Source organism: Suillus fuscotomentosus (genome assembly GCF_016647785.1).
Source record: "Suillus fuscotomentosus strain FC203 chromosome Unknown F5891scaffold_92, whole genome shotgun sequence".
Taxonomy (NCBI): Eukaryota; Fungi; Basidiomycota; class Agaricomycetes; order Boletales; family Suillaceae; genus Suillus; species Suillus fuscotomentosus.
In genome coordinates, this window is record NW_024539604.1 from 154,865 (window position 1) to 168,614 (window position 13,750).

Here is a 13,750-nt window from a genome sequence, read left to right on the forward strand (position 1 = left end):
TGATCCTGCGGAAGCAATTCGTGTGTGCTCGGTCAAGCGCCGTGCGCTCTTATGTCATTCTGAGTTCCAGACTTGGTTTGTTCCCGCGGGAGTAATTCGCGTGACTCCTATGTACATGCGTGCTCCAGTATTTATTATAATCATCCCGGAACCGAAGCTGGCGCTGTGGTAAATAGTCGTCTTCTACTAGTATGATCGAATACAAACACGCTAACAGTCATCAAGACCGAAAACGTAGTTGAGAATGAAAACTGAAGAAAAGAAAGAGCGATCGGCTGAAGACTAATAGCATAGTCCTTAAACATTGGAAGGGGCTGTAATGAGGGGAGGGAGGCGAATGAACGAGAACGTTGTTTGTTGAGTCCAGAAGAGCGAGAGGGCGCCGTAGTATGCACCGAAGGAAGCGATGATGCCAAGGGCACCACCTGCAGTTGCAAAGTGTGGGTTGCCTACGTATCGCGAGTCAGATAGAACATAATACTAGAAGGGAGAAGACGCACCGGTGAAAGCATTTATGGAAAGACAAGTGAGCGCGCAAATGGTGAATCCGAGCGTTACAACGATGGGGGCGGTTGTACGGATTGCACCAAGGCTGTAATATTATTAAGGATGTGCCTGTACAGCATACTTCCTCGGACTCACAAGAAGAGGAACGTAATCAAGTCCCAGATGGCGAGGTAGATCCCGATGGCGTTGTAGAATTCCTGTCCGACAACCCCGTCAACGGTGTATGCAGCCCTGAAAGCTATGTGAGAGAGGACATGCAACAATGCTTGCAAACGACATACGCGAGGCCGATTTGAGGCAGGTAGAGAGCACCAAAAGATAAATTAAAACCTCCGTAGGTAGTAAAGACTGTTGCACTGAACGTGTTACTGTGGAAAAATCTTAGTGGTAGCTCTCCATCCAAAGGTTAGAACCATACCCAAGGAACATCTCCCACATGCCCACAAGCGTTTGTGAGATGCCACCGTAGCTGGAAATGACTAGGTTACAATCAAATCATTTGCGAGTAACAAAAACTGACAAGGTTGCGAAAACCAAGACCAAGTTAGGTTGACCAACGCTCTTGGAGGCGAGCGTCAATATTGAAGAGCACAGGAAGACGGTACCGTAGGCCATCATGCCCAAGGGTGCCTAAAAGCCAATTACATGCTGTTGACATAGTAGCAGTAAAACATGAAAGACATACAGGGTTACCATACGTCCTCTGGAATGGCTGCATCTGTGGTGCAGGGGGTGGTGGGGCGTCCATGTTGACGGTTTGGACGTAGTAGTTGTCCCTTGGGTTCTCTTTTTCAGCAACAGACATGACTGGATGACCGGTATCGACTTGTGGTGCTATGATCCTTCAGAGAGCGGGGATGAGGTCAGTTGTACACGTCTACTTCAGTCCTTTATACCACTAGTAGGGCTGATGTATCTCCGCTAACGCATGGAACGCGGTGCCAATTGTACGCATGCACTCTGCTGCAGTGAATAGCGTGATTGATATCTAATCTGAGTGAGGGAGTTAACCTTGTTACTATAGAATTCGAAGACGGGTGACCCTGGCTTCCAGGAACTGATTCAAAAGATGTACATACTGTTCACTTCTCACTCACTATCAACTACTCCCGATTATCTCGGACAGGGCTCCGACGAAGTCTAAACTGGAAAAAACAATCGCGGAATATGGTTTTGGTTATTTTAATTTGGTCGTTGCAGCTCGTGCAGGCTATGCCAAGAGTATCTGTCCAGTTAGTCATTTTGATGGAAGGAACAGCTTCTCAGGCTAGTATTGGTTTACCTTGCAAGGGTGAGTCACGACTCGGTGATTTACATGAAATGAAAAGCCTGTATCAGGACTCCTCTATGAGGAATACATCATGATTGTGTCACTGCGGGTACTTCTGTATTTGTTAAGATCACAGTGTCTTGATGGTGTTGGCATATTAAAGGTAGAAAGTCAAAGAGACTCGGAAGTCGCCGGTATTTGCCGCAATTGGGTCTGGAGCATCCCCCACGAGTCTCGAGTCCCAGGCGATAACGAGTTGCCTTGATCCTGACTTTTTGAGGTCACGGTTGCATCTGGAGTTGCGCATAGTCCGCAACCATAATCATCATCCTTCATAATGGAGATTTTTAGGCTGTCGTTTACCCTTGATCTTCCGAGTCATGAAGTTTAAATCATGCTGTTTTCTTGTCCATTCGGTGGAAGCCTAGAAGAAGTTCGTTCCTTCAAACTTGACCAAGCTGCTGGTGAGTATTCTAAGTTTGATGTCTTATCTTGGTTTTCTGGAGGGATTCACACACCCACAGTGAACACTGAACATGCAAGTTCTCGGCAGGTAGCAAGAGGTATCAGAAGACCAAAGGTATGGAATTTTGCTCGACATTACATGACTACGCAAACTTACCAGCCCACACTACGCATGTCGCACATTTGCGTATCTGGGTCTTATCGCCACATGGCTGGCCATGCGTTGGACCATCCGAAATACCATACATTGAATTTGATCAGCCCTTCACACATTCACCTGGCGTTCAAGTCCATCGCACGTGGTTGATGGTTACTTCCTTATCAGATTAAAATTTGGATGGCAAGACACAGACAATTGAAGTACCAGATCGCTGGTTAAATTTGCAACGGCGGCAGTGTGCGGACAATGGATACATGTCGGGTACGTGCGAAGTTCCCGAACCCATGCTAATTGGGATGCAGAATACATGTGCTTGTGAACACAAACATAGTCCTCCTTTGTCCGCCATTCACTCTCAATGGGCTGCAAGTATGAATAGAGCATCACTCGGCGGACGAAGGTCAGGGTTGTGCGCGTTCCAGCAACAGTGACCAAGCCTGTGGCAACCCAATGGTTTCAAGAAGATTTCATGTTCCGAGTCGGCCATTGCATGCGCACAGCTGGAAATACTCGTGTGCGCACACTAATACTTGGTCCGCCCAGATACTTCAATCAACACGGGAAGCAATTTTTTTTTTGTTCCCAAGGCAATGTCAGTTTCGGATCAGGAATATTGGCGCATCTTAGACTTGCATTTTTTGCAAACGAAGGCACCGTCTTCTATGCGTGCATCTTGACACACGATACTGGAGACTGCTAGATGCCGGTAACGTGCTTGATGATTAGAGCGAGAGATAACGCAAGCAGTGAAATGACAGACATGTTTAAAATGCAATGGTCGAAAGGTTTTTCATGTTATGTCCTTCCAGTATGAATTATGTAAGTTTTCATGAAGCTGAGGACTAGGTATGATTCAGATATCAGCGAGAGATCAGAAAGTATGAGTAGTAACTTGAATATACTCGTCACGACATTCATTCCCCCAGCGAGCAGTATACAACTACCGAAATTATCTCCCCATGATTCCACCGTCGCGGGCGTCAAGTTACGTACATCGGACAGCCTAAGTAGCAAGAATATCGCACGTTGAATTCAACTTCCGCGGTTCCGAGTCTACAACTTGGTACGTTGGAGTTCCCCAGAACTCCAATTACCCCAAACGATTTCTTCAACCATGGCCTCAGTTCTTCGGTTATACAAGTCGGTGGCTTCAACTCATCCATTCTTAGTTTTGTTTGCTCAAGTATCTCAGTGCCGCTCTCATCCGAAGACCCGTATTGGCACAGTCCGCCACTGCTGCCGTTTTATTTGGCGCAGGTGATGTGATCGCGCAGCAAGTCATCGAGCGCCAGGGCAAGAATCATGATGTGAGCATTGGTGTGACTACAGAAGGAACTAGTTTTGATCAAATCTGCGCAGTTCATGCGCACTGCACGCCTCACTTTTTATGGAGGTAAGATGAACCAAGTGCGGGCGGGATTAGCCTAATCCATGCCTAATTTTATCAGGAGCGTTCTTTGGGCCAGCCTTGACAAAATGGTATCAACTTCTGAACCGCATCAAGTTCTCCAGTCCTACGAAGGCTGTGGTATATCGTGTATGGGATGTACTATTTCTTCGGATTTCATGAGGAATGATCGCCTTTTTGCAGGTCTGGCTGGACCAGGCGGTCCTGACTCCTGGTTTGTTGACTACACGTGGATCTACTCGTCTTTCTCACTCTTCGCTTTCTTCTAGTGGTTGTCGGTTTCTTTTTCGGCACAATGAGTATCATGGAGGGAAAGGGTATCTCTGGTGCAAAGGAACGCATTAGTACTGTAAGCCAATCCCCCCTGGAATCTGGTAACCATCTCACGTGTCTCCCAGGCGTATGCCCCAACATTGATTCGTAACTGGTAATATTTGCGTTGTTGCCTACGCATCATGCACTGAAATAGATCTAGGGGCGTCTTCATTCCCACCCAAATCATCAACTTCGCTATCGTACCGCATCACCTCCGCTTTGTTGTCGTGAGCGTTGTCAGCTTGTTTTGGAGTAAGTTTTGAGTTTATCGAAAGCCCTTTCATCTTGATCATTGCCTTTTAGACACGTACCTCAGCGCTGTCAATGCCAGTTCACAGCACCAGGAAGTATTCGAATCAGGCAAAAGCACCGAGAAGTAGCACGATCGTACTCGTGCGCCTCCCACCAGCATGTATATATCAACTAGACCATCGGTACTGCCATCCCACATAGAGTTCTTTTGTTCTTTTTGCTGAAGTGTTCAAAATGCCTACTGAAGTCTAAGGTGGATAAGCATAGTGAATGACTCGAGTATTGGCACTGCACACACATGCACATTATCATCCTCCCTTGTTCTTAGGATGGATCAAGCGGGAGTATGTGCATGATGCGATATAGCTTCCGGGACGCGCTTTGTTCGAAATCAGACATTTCAGGCACAGCGAGCTGTCCTGACAAGATCCGCGCCTATCCGCGCTCGCTCCTCCAGTGTCATTCACCACCAATCGAAATGTCATTCAGTCTCTAAACTACTTCCGCTCTATAGTGAGGCCAGCCTGACTGCAGGGTTCACTTGAAATCTGTAATCGAGATTTTTCTGCACAGTACTGCGATTCAATTTGGTGGCCAGATCAAAGTGCCAACCCACAGTGGGATCATAACCTGCGCTTCTGCTCTAAGGAACCTGTAAGCAACTATTCCCAAAGGTGTACATATGCGCAAGTAGGCGCCCAGGCCCTGATGCGACTGGGAAATTTCTCACGTGGAAGCGCCGCTACGTTGGCGTTCCTTTTCCTTTCTGAAGTTGGGGTGTAGCAAGTGGAGAGCCGATATATATATATGTCAAGGACTTGCTGGTGAGTACTCCCGGTGGTTGTTCTTCGGTGCTACTTTCTGACATGACTTCGAGCATTAGTCAAGAATGTAGAAGGACGGAGACCCGGCACACCGTCGATTTTGGCAGCGGAACATATCCGAGTCAACACGGAAACATCACGATCCATCATCAGGGAGCAGACGGTCGCATTTCCATCCTTTATACTGCATGGTGGTCCAAATCATCGTTGCACATATTGGATATTAATCGCCACAGGTTTCACAAGCTTTGGACAATCTCTTCTAGACCAGAGGCAAATCGAGCAGACTGACGAATATAATTTCCGACTTGGCTGTTAAGATCTTCGACACGACGAGTTGGAGTGGACGTAATCCAAGCTTTCACTCGAATTTCACTCTGGTTCAAGGTAAAACGGGCAGCAGGGATACGATTGTTCCATGGCGCGAGCTGCATGCGAAATGGGAAAATACTGAATGTGATATCGATGCACTTGTTCGTACGTCCAAATCACATTCGGCAGGCTTCGTATGACGGTGGATGAATGGCTTGAGTTTTGCGTTTGTGCTTTCACTGTAACCAGGTCTGTTGTGTTTTTAGCCATAATCATGCGTACCTGCTAGACTCGCAATCAACTTGTCTGTGATAGTGTATGCCAGCCTAGCCACGAGCGTCATCTGTAATCTTATATGAGTATATTTAATATGATGTAAATTGAATGCACAGACGATGTTCTATTGATACATGGGAGATTCGGCTCGTGATGACTCTGGCAAAAAAGACACATTAGAAGTGCCCTTTGCTTTGGAATTCCAGGAGGTGCAGCGTCCAGGGGAGGTCCAGGAGCATGGTATGAGTGCAAATGTCGGTGGCAGTGCGTCACATGACTCACGGCCAAATAAATAGAAAATTGAATTGGCAACCTGTAATCATCGCGCTGACCTTGTTCCTCTCATTGTCAAGGCACACCAACACCAATGACCATGTCCTCTTGATCACACAGTGTTTAGTTTGATACAAGATCATTCTCCCCCCATAGCGCTGTCAGATCAATCATACGAGTCGTATATACAAACATTCGGCTTTTCTTTGTGCGCCGTCTTGGCTCTTCACTGGTTTCAAAATTCAAACTACCTTGCGAAATACACTCGATTCTACATCTTGCCAAAATATTGGTGTACTGACTGAGTAGTATGATACAATTCGGTATCACTCTGAGACTTACATGCCCCCCTCAATGGCTGGCTACAACTGGACCCTGGTCATGGCATTCTCCACTTCAATGCAGATTCTTCCGCTAATCCTGGTCGGTGATTTCCATTCCCAGCGCTTAGTGCAATCATATCAGCGTCTAGACTCTATATCGTGCCGACAGCCGTAGCATGACCTGAACCCTCAACCTCCCTCTCAGCTGAACTCTATCCACAGTCCCCATATCATTATCCCCGTCCACGCCACTCAACCCGTCTTCGAACCTCATAAATCTGCTCCATCGTAACATCATGCCTCGTCGCTCAAAACGCCGATATATCAGACTTGAAGGCGAGTTTCTTCATATTACCTTCGGATCAATGTCATGATCCTCAACCTCTATCTACAGTCATTAGCGGAACGAGTCTTCAAGTCCCCTCCTGGCGCATTCCCGCTGGCATCTACATATCCATCAATGTCGACTCCCGGAGACGCTGGAATCGGCCGTCAGTGTCTTGTCATCTGATAAATCTGTAGTGTGGAGGAATACTGTAACTCTGTAAAGTTCATGCAGACTTTCTGACGCGATGCGAGAACTGATTATCTGTTTATAGATCATCACACTCCTCACCTGCATTGTCAGTGGAGATCAGGGCAACCTTTGAGCTTGGTCGAATGCTAGGGGGTGGAGAGGTCATCGGAGCACTTCAAATGTCGTGGGATGAGCTACTCAATCATGGAGATGAGCCATTCGGTGAGTGATTCGCTTCTCATTTATGCAGTTGTACTAACGTCCCGTAGATTTGTCCTTCCCACGCGTGCGCGGTGTCCACCCTTCCGTCAAGCTGAAGGCCGCCGTTGTACATGCTTGCGACCATCAGGACGACGTACTGTTTGATGCGAGTGACGTTTTTCTCTGTTCCGTCGACTTTTAACTGATAGATTACCAACTGTAGTCCCTTGCAGACGGCGAAATTGCTCGAGACACAGATGCGGGCCACGCGCAATTTGCCAAATACGTGAGACGCAAGACGGTCTCTCACCTGAGCGATGCTGTAGACCATTTTCAGTTGGTTCTGGACCGGTGTTCGGTCAGCCATCCAGACCATGCAACGGCTCTCACCAACCTCGCGTGGGCCCGCCTTCAAGGCTACATTCGAGATGATCTTCAGACATCGATGCATTACTTCCCTCTTCCGCGATACCCTCGCATTGCGTCCGCAGCATCATCCCGATCATCTCTTATCTCTATACAATCTCATCCAAGCGCTGACTTGGCACCACAACAAGAAAAGTACTGCTGCCGACATCCGGGAAGCTGCCAACTCTACCATGAACTACTGCCTCTCTGTCCAGAGGGCACGTACCTTCGTATCATTGCAGCAGGGAAAAATGGTGTCGATCGTGTGATCGGCGGATGCAACAACCTTCCAACAGACGCATCCGATGAAGGCATCCACCTTCGAAGAGTCGTCCTCGAGCTCTGTCCTCTGGGGCCATCAACTCCGTCCCAGATCCCTTGAGGAGCTTGCACAAGCAGTTGAAAACACGCTTTGATCAGCATGGTAGCATCGATGATCTTGACATGAGCATACAACTTGGTCGTGAAGCTGTGTCTCTGTGTCCAGAGGGACATGCTGACCGCGATCACTACCTGGACAACTTGGCCTTTTCACTCTCGTCCCGCTTTGATCATCAAGGCAAAGCTAATGACCTTGATGAGGCCATCTTTTGGCACGAAGAAGCGCTGTGCTTGCGCCCTGTTGGACACAATTTTCGTGATTACTCATTGGATAACCTAGGGGACTGCCCTCGTCGCCCGTTTCAACACACGCAGCGACATTGATGACATCACCCGAGCTATCAGCCTCCATCGCGAGGCATTAACGTTGTGCCCACCTGGGCATCTACATCATGACACCACACTTAATAACCTTGCCCTCGCACTCCAGACTAGATATGACAAATCACATGTCAGGAGGGATCTTAATGAGGCTATTGACCAGTCTCGCGAATCCCTTCGGTTAACCCGGCTTGACCATCCAGAGCGCCACATCACTCTTTTCAATCTGAGCTCGGTACTCTGCTCTCGTTTCACGCAAACTCAGAAGATTGAAGATGTCGAGGAGGCCATTACTCTTTGCCAACAATCATTGGAGGCTTTGCATTCGCTGCACCCAGATCGACACTACTCCTATCTCAGGCTACAGGAAGCCTATATGTCTCGTTACTGCGTGCAGCACAAGCCTGGCGATCTAGCACTTGCAGTGGAGAACTTCAGACTCGCATCACGACATCCCACTCATGGCTTTCCAAACCGCATCATTCAGGCACATAAGTGGGCTGTTGCAGCAGAGCAGCATGGTGATGGATCCGCACTGGAGGCCTACTCGACATTTTTTCGAGCTTCTGGATGCTCATTTGGCAACACGATCGTCGGCAACTTCACGGCGGGAAAGCTGCCTGCTGCCTTTCATTATGCTAGATCACTGCCTGTAGATGCAGCCTCGGGTGCTATACGTCGTAATAATCTACCACGAGCAGTTGAATTGTGGAGCAGGGCCGTGGACAGCAGTGGTCGCTGGCATCTCGACTCAGGACCCCAGTCGAAGAACGAGTCAGCAAAACCGACACTGGCGCGTAATTATTTAGAGCTGAGCAAACGCGTTTCCCAATGCAGCCCAGAGTTCTGCAAACCGTCACCGACAGAGCTGCTGCTGATTGGGAAGCAACAGAGTATAGGATACTTACCAGGCAATGGGAAGCCGCGGTAGCTGAGATACGCGATCTTCCGGCGTTTCTCGCGGTTCCTGCTTCTCCACCTTCGTATGAAGACCTCCAAGTAGCAGCGCGCCAGGGCCCCGTCATTATCCTCATGCGAGCCAATACTCGGCAGCGCCATCATCGTCCCGCCGTTTAGGAGACCCCCATCAATGTCCCCTTGCCGTCCATCGGTTCTCGCAGATCTGACCAATCTCAAGGATCGCTTTAACAGGGCAATACGAGATTCATCTCGGATGAACCCAGGCGGTCCAGGACTGATCTAATAGTGCTCTCGCGGATAATATGGGACAGATCATGCTACCCATCGTCAACGTACTCGAGCACGTCCTCAAGCTAAAGCGGCCGCTCTCGAATCTGGCTGTGTCCAACTGCAGCTTTCACGTCCATTCCTCTCCACGCAGCTCACCCATTTCAAACAAAGGCGGATCGTTCTGGGAAGGAGCCATGTCTGGAGGATCTCTACATTTGCTCTTACACGCCAACACTTTCAGCTCTGATCAGATCTAGACAGTTGATGAAGAAGCGCGTGCCTCCATCCTTTGTGGCCATCGGACAGGGTCAACCGGGTGCAGGGAAAGGCAAGGCGCTCTTGGCCGTCGACAGCGAGCTCGAGCTTGTCCATAAGCTCGTCCCTGCGACAGCCAACCGCACCACTATTTCTGGCAACGCAGCCACACGAGCAGGTGCGCTCGAAGCGTTGCAGCAAAACACATGGGTGCACCTTGCTTGTCATGGGAAGCAGGACCCTAAGCAGCCTTACGATTCGCATTTTGTCATGAGAGACGAACATTTGACGCTGCTCGATATCATGGAGAGACATGTTCCGCAGGCCGAGTTCGCGTTCTTATCAGCTTGTCATACCGCCGTCGGCGATGAGGAGACGCCCGACGAAGTGATCCATCTCGCAGCTGGTATTCAGTTTTCAGGGTTCAAGAGCGTCGTTGGCACGCTGTGGGAGGTTGACGACTCTGTCGCAAAACACGTCGTCGAAGCTTTTTACGGGTATATTTGGAGATTTGAAGGATGGTGGTGTCATGGACTGTACGAAGGCGGCCTGGGCACTCAACTGTGCTACGCACGCGGTGAAGACGAAAGTACCGCTCGAACAGAGAATGGTTTTCGTTCATATCGGTGTGTAGTCCCACGTCGTATTGCTATCTGGTACATGTTATTGATCTGCGGTCTCTTTCATCCTCTTGTACCAATGACCTGATACATTCTTGCGCTCTAGCTATCTCGGTTTCGTTTACTCTGTCACGTTTTTGTCGCTCACCGAAGTTCTTATGTACTTGACTCATTTGCAACTCCGTCTGTTACTTGGGTACTTAGATAGCGGGAGTTAGGCCAGTCGAACATACCCGCGCCTTCCAGTCATATAAGGGGACCCTTCAAGTTTCACCCCTTCTGCACTATGTAACCTCAACTAACCACTGCCAATGTAGTCGAGTCAGAAGCAAATCCTGGATGGCTGCTTCGACTTGTGACCCATGTGTACTGCTTGCATCTTCGACATCAGTCCTAATATACCAATGAAGCATCCACCTAGTATGCGTTGTGTTGTGCATACGACACGGTTCTTTTTATGAGTTATCGGCCTTGCTCAATGCTCACAACGAGTTGTTGAAGGTTGTTGATCGTGAAGTCAGAAGCAGGAGTTTAGCATGGAGATGGTAAGTAAGAGTCCGTTTCTACTTTGTCCGGTATATGGCTATCCCAGCTAGCCAAAGCTATAGTGTAAATCATTGGAGTAGGGCTGTAGGGCTATTTCTAAAGAACCAATCTTTGCATCTTCCAATGCGCGTCACAGCACCAGATACCGTTTATCCACGATAAGTTGAAGGCCTCCGGGGGTCCATGCAGTCCTGTGAACCACGCGATTTCCTTTGACGACAAAATCAATACGTGAACATAACTCTTTTAAAGACCTACCGACCTTTAAAATGCCGCTTCAAATTTCAGTAACGCGCCTCGTCCGAGCTCCAGAATGCAAGTGCTAAGTGACTATACCTTGGTTGAAGGTATTGCCAAACTAGACTTCTCATGCAATCTCATGGATCAGGCGTCCGAGGATGCTCATGGATGTATCGTCCTCCTTGAATGCCCGACGTCCACCCAAACGCGACACCCAAAGCGGTTGCTGGGCTGAACAAAGAATAATACTCTCTCCCAAGCCTGACCTTGACCGCAACCAGATCGTATGGGCTATCTTCTGAGGTTGTGATCGACTCAGCAACTTCTCGTTCGAAGGTATGAGAGCCGGAAACGAGGAAATAGTCCCGCAAGGAGTACATATTCAATTCGATGGGATAAACGGTCAGGTCCACCTCTACGATGGAGCGATCGTTTTCGGAGGTTTTCACCACATCTTTATCGAGCGCCCTGATTTCGTTGACGCGTTCTTCGCATATCCAAGACTCGATCATCGCAATAACGGGCAAACTTTTGCGGATCTCGCGCACATCTTGATTGCCTTAAGTTTGATCATCAGTTAAGACTTTATAAATGCGTAGGACAAGAATCTGACCGAGAGCAGAACGCAGCATGCGGCAGTGAACACGGTGGCCGGATTCCCAAGCTTCCTTCTGGCAATATTTTGAGCAGTAACGTGTCAGCATGCACCCTGAACAACGATATGCTGTGACATCGTCTTCAGAGAAATTGAGAGAGCACTGATATTAAGGATTTTAGTTGGCGAAGAGAAGCGGACCGTTCTCGAACGCACTTTCGGGCTACAACATTGATACCGGTAGAAAGGAGCTCCCTCAGGCAGCTCGTGGAAATTGGTGAAGGTACGGGCTGCGGAGTCAACGGCTTGCCATAACTCCCATAATACAGGGTCTTGGGACGCTCGTTCTTCAAGGCCTAGCCGATCTAATCTCTGAAGGGCGGGTTGAAGAACCCGTAGCACTTTGAGAATACGAAGAACCGAGGAAGCTCTTTGAGCAGTTGAATGTCATGGTCATCCTCAAAGCGTTTGGTATTGTCAACATGTTCAGCTGGCGATGACCCAGTCCGTAGGAGACATTCGAGTAGCCCATGCTGAATGGCCTGAGATATCACCAAAGCAGAGTCATTTGCGCAATTCATTGAATACCCGATATAGCGATATGCTATATATAACACTCTGCGTCGCGCTGCCAGCCCTATATCTGGTTCATTATCGGAACTATTCCAAGCAGGGGTTAGGAGTCGTTCCCAGAGTGTTGTGATAGCACTTAGGACAGTACGAATTGAGCCGATTTGGAGGAGCAATTCGTGACAACCGCCCTCTCTATCGCCCAAGGATTGCATGAAGAGGATGGCTTGAGCCAAACCAGTAGCACATACTGTCATGGATGAGAAGTCAACGTTTTCTCTTGCTCGTAACCGAGGTTCTGGCATATTGGACACCTCTTTAGTCATACGACGAATATATCGGAGGGCTAATGAGGCCATGGGGAGGGTTCCGCCGGCGACAGAGGAGATGATAGATACTGGCAGAGACGCAGGGGTGTCTTCCATGCAAATAACGCTAAGCGAGCACATATTCGCACGTATCAGTGCACTGAGATTTTTGTCGCCTTCTCGAAGAGGATCAGCGACATCATCACTCTTCAACCCATCGACGATGACCCAAGCCCGGAAGAAGAATGCTTGAACAGTGGGGTTCGTTCTCATCAACTGCCTGCCAATTGTTGTGAATTGACACAAGGTTGATAGTGGATGTATGGTAATCCTAAGGGCTTCGTAAGTGCTAACAGACAGGCCATGTGGGAGGGCAGCGGGTCTTTGCGAAGGTGGGAGGAAATTGTTGCTGAAGAACTGCATCCACGGGAAGAGCATCTCCCACTTTGAAGCAACAGCGTCATGGACAATGCGTTCTCCAATACTGATATTGCTGCCGAGGTTATGACAAATTTGTACAATGCCACCCATGGACCATTTGGCGAGCATGATCACTGGTACAACATCAGGACTAATTCTGTCCGGAATAGGATATGCCTCCAGTTGTGCGTGAAAGACGGGAAGTAAAAGTGGCGTGACATCCTTGAGTTGATTGAGACTACCAACGACATCTCGGAGATCTTCGACTGAGCCACGCAATGCTCCATCAATTTTACGCTGTAAGAGCGAGAAACAAGGAATCAGCGTCGTCATGCTTCTTGAAGAGAATCGAGCATACCTGCATCAACCGAGGCAGAGCCCTGAGAGCTTCCCTATCCCGTGCGTTGATTCTGGGCGCCATGAGTGAATAGTGGTATCGGTCATCGATGGTATCAACATAGCATCGTACATAAGCATTTCCAGATCTAAATTTGTAATATGGACCAAACAATGTTGTCAGCCTTGTGGCGGTGCCACCATATCAACAAGACAACAACTTACAAGACAACAAAAAACCGAAAAACACAAAAAAGTCGATTTACCAGGACCAAGTCAAGGCTTGCGAAAGTTACTCGACATCTAACTTACGGGATCTAGTTGGTGGTCGCATATTCTCAATTGTCAAACTTCGTTTCTTCATTGTTTCCATCGTCACTGTGGCGTTACCGGTGTGGGCCTTCTGTGGCGTGCTACTCGCCAACACGAGCCCATACAATAGTGCAGCATAGAACG

At 48.6% G+C, this 13,750-nt stretch overlaps 6 protein-coding genes across 6 annotated transcripts; 4 read left to right on the forward strand and 2 right to left on the reverse strand.

Annotated features, from left to right (window-relative positions):
• Positions 1 to 133: 133 nt before the first annotated feature.
• On the reverse strand, positions 134 to 1,312 carry F5891DRAFT_1258332 (GPR1/FUN34/yaaH family-domain-containing protein; the record flags this gene model as incomplete). The annotated part of the gene is made up of 7 exons (XM_041370077.1): positions 134 to 449; positions 501 to 592; positions 643 to 738; positions 789 to 875; positions 926 to 976; positions 1,028 to 1,137; positions 1,193 to 1,312. The coding sequence occupies 7 exons, from the start codon at positions 1,310 to 1,312 to the stop codon at positions 298 to 300; spliced, it is 708 nt and encodes a 235-aa protein (XP_041219303.1). The 3' UTR covers positions 134 to 297.
• A 2,011-nt stretch (positions 1,313 to 3,323) lies between these two features.
• F5891DRAFT_1065352 (uncharacterized protein) lies at positions 3,324 to 4,629 on the forward strand. Its single transcript, XM_041363078.1, has 9 exons — positions 3,324 to 3,542; positions 3,595 to 3,709; positions 3,762 to 3,795; positions 3,851 to 3,939; positions 3,994 to 4,024; positions 4,080 to 4,159; positions 4,209 to 4,237; positions 4,286 to 4,377; positions 4,429 to 4,629. Exons 1-9 carry the CDS (start codon positions 3,517 to 3,519, stop codon positions 4,503 to 4,505), a joined length of 573 nt encoding a protein of 190 aa, XP_041219304.1. The 5' UTR covers positions 3,324 to 3,516; the 3' UTR covers positions 4,506 to 4,629.
• Positions 4,630 to 6,755: 2,126 nt separating this feature from the next.
• On the forward strand, positions 6,756 to 7,893 carry F5891DRAFT_1258341 (uncharacterized protein; the record flags this gene model as incomplete). The annotated part of the gene is made up of 5 exons (XM_041370078.1): positions 6,756 to 6,876; positions 6,908 to 6,929; positions 6,985 to 7,124; positions 7,172 to 7,278; positions 7,327 to 7,893. The coding sequence occupies 5 exons, from the start codon at positions 6,756 to 6,758 to the stop codon at positions 7,891 to 7,893; spliced, it is 957 nt and encodes a 318-aa protein (XP_041219305.1).
• Positions 7,874 to 9,357, forward strand: F5891DRAFT_1281943 (uncharacterized protein). The gene is made up of 3 exons (XM_041370511.1): positions 7,874 to 8,132; positions 8,173 to 8,987; positions 9,056 to 9,357. The coding sequence occupies exons 1-3, from the start codon at positions 7,956 to 7,958 to the stop codon at positions 9,288 to 9,290; spliced, it is 1,227 nt and encodes a 408-aa protein (XP_041219306.1). The 5' UTR covers positions 7,874 to 7,955; the 3' UTR covers positions 9,291 to 9,357.
• Positions 9,358 to 9,448: 91 nt separating this feature from the next.
• On the forward strand, positions 9,449 to 10,497 carry F5891DRAFT_1258343 (CHAT domain-containing protein; the record flags this gene model as incomplete). Its single annotated transcript, XM_041370079.1, has 3 exons — positions 9,449 to 9,514; positions 9,576 to 10,315; positions 10,386 to 10,497. The coding sequence occupies 3 exons, from the start codon at positions 9,449 to 9,451 to the stop codon at positions 10,495 to 10,497; spliced, it is 918 nt and encodes a 305-aa protein (XP_041219307.1).
• A 274-nt stretch (positions 10,498 to 10,771) lies between these two features.
• F5891DRAFT_1065372 (uncharacterized protein) lies at positions 10,772 to 13,591 on the reverse strand. The gene is made up of 7 exons (XM_041363079.1): positions 13,520 to 13,591; positions 13,317 to 13,443; positions 12,074 to 13,255; positions 11,877 to 12,032; positions 11,679 to 11,823; positions 11,088 to 11,624; positions 10,772 to 11,035 (listed from the first exon to the last, which is right to left on the reverse strand). The coding sequence occupies exons 2-6, from the start codon at positions 13,377 to 13,379 to the stop codon at positions 11,203 to 11,205; spliced, it is 1,968 nt and encodes a 655-aa protein (XP_041219308.1). The 5' UTR covers positions 13,380 to 13,443; positions 13,520 to 13,591; the 3' UTR covers positions 10,772 to 11,035; positions 11,088 to 11,202.
• Positions 13,592 to 13,750: the final 159 nt, after the last annotated feature.

Excerpts from the sequence above, each read along its gene's own strand:
- F5891DRAFT_1281943 (XM_041370511.1), top strand. The coding sequence starts at position 7,956 with ATGAGCATACAACTTGGTCGTGAAGCTGTGTCTCTGTGTCCAGAGGGA. Across the intron at positions 8,133-8,172 it reads AAGCGCTGTGCTTGCGCCCT|GGGACTGCCCTCGTCGCCCG; the intron begins GTTGGACACAAT and ends TGGATAACCTAG. Across the intron at positions 8,988-9,055 it reads GGACCCCAGTCGAAGAACGA|AGTTCTGCAAACCGTCACCG; the intron begins GTCAGCAAAACC and ends AATGCAGCCCAG.
- F5891DRAFT_1065352 (XM_041363078.1), top strand. The coding sequence starts at position 3,517 with ATGGCCTCAGTTCTTCGGTTATACAA. Across the intron at positions 3,543-3,594 it reads TCAGTTCTTCGGTTATACAA|TGCCGCTCTCATCCGAAGAC; the intron begins GTCGGTGGCTTC and ends CAAGTATCTCAG. Across the intron at positions 4,378-4,428 it reads CGTTGTCAGCTTGTTTTGGA|ACACGTACCTCAGCGCTGTC; the intron begins GTAAGTTTTGAG and ends ATTGCCTTTTAG.
- F5891DRAFT_1065372 (XM_041363079.1), bottom strand. The coding sequence starts at position 13,379 with ATGGCGCCCAGAATCAACGCACGGGATAGGGAAGCTCTCAGGGCTCTG. Across the intron at positions 12,033-12,073 it reads AAGAGCTTCCTCGGTTCTTC|AGATTAGATCGGCTAGGCCT; the intron begins GTATTCTCAAAG and ends CCCGCCCTTCAG. Across the intron at positions 11,824-11,876 it reads ATCAATGTTGTAGCCCGAAA|TGCTCTCTCAATTTCTCTGA; the intron begins GTGCGTTCGAGA and ends CCTTAATATCAG.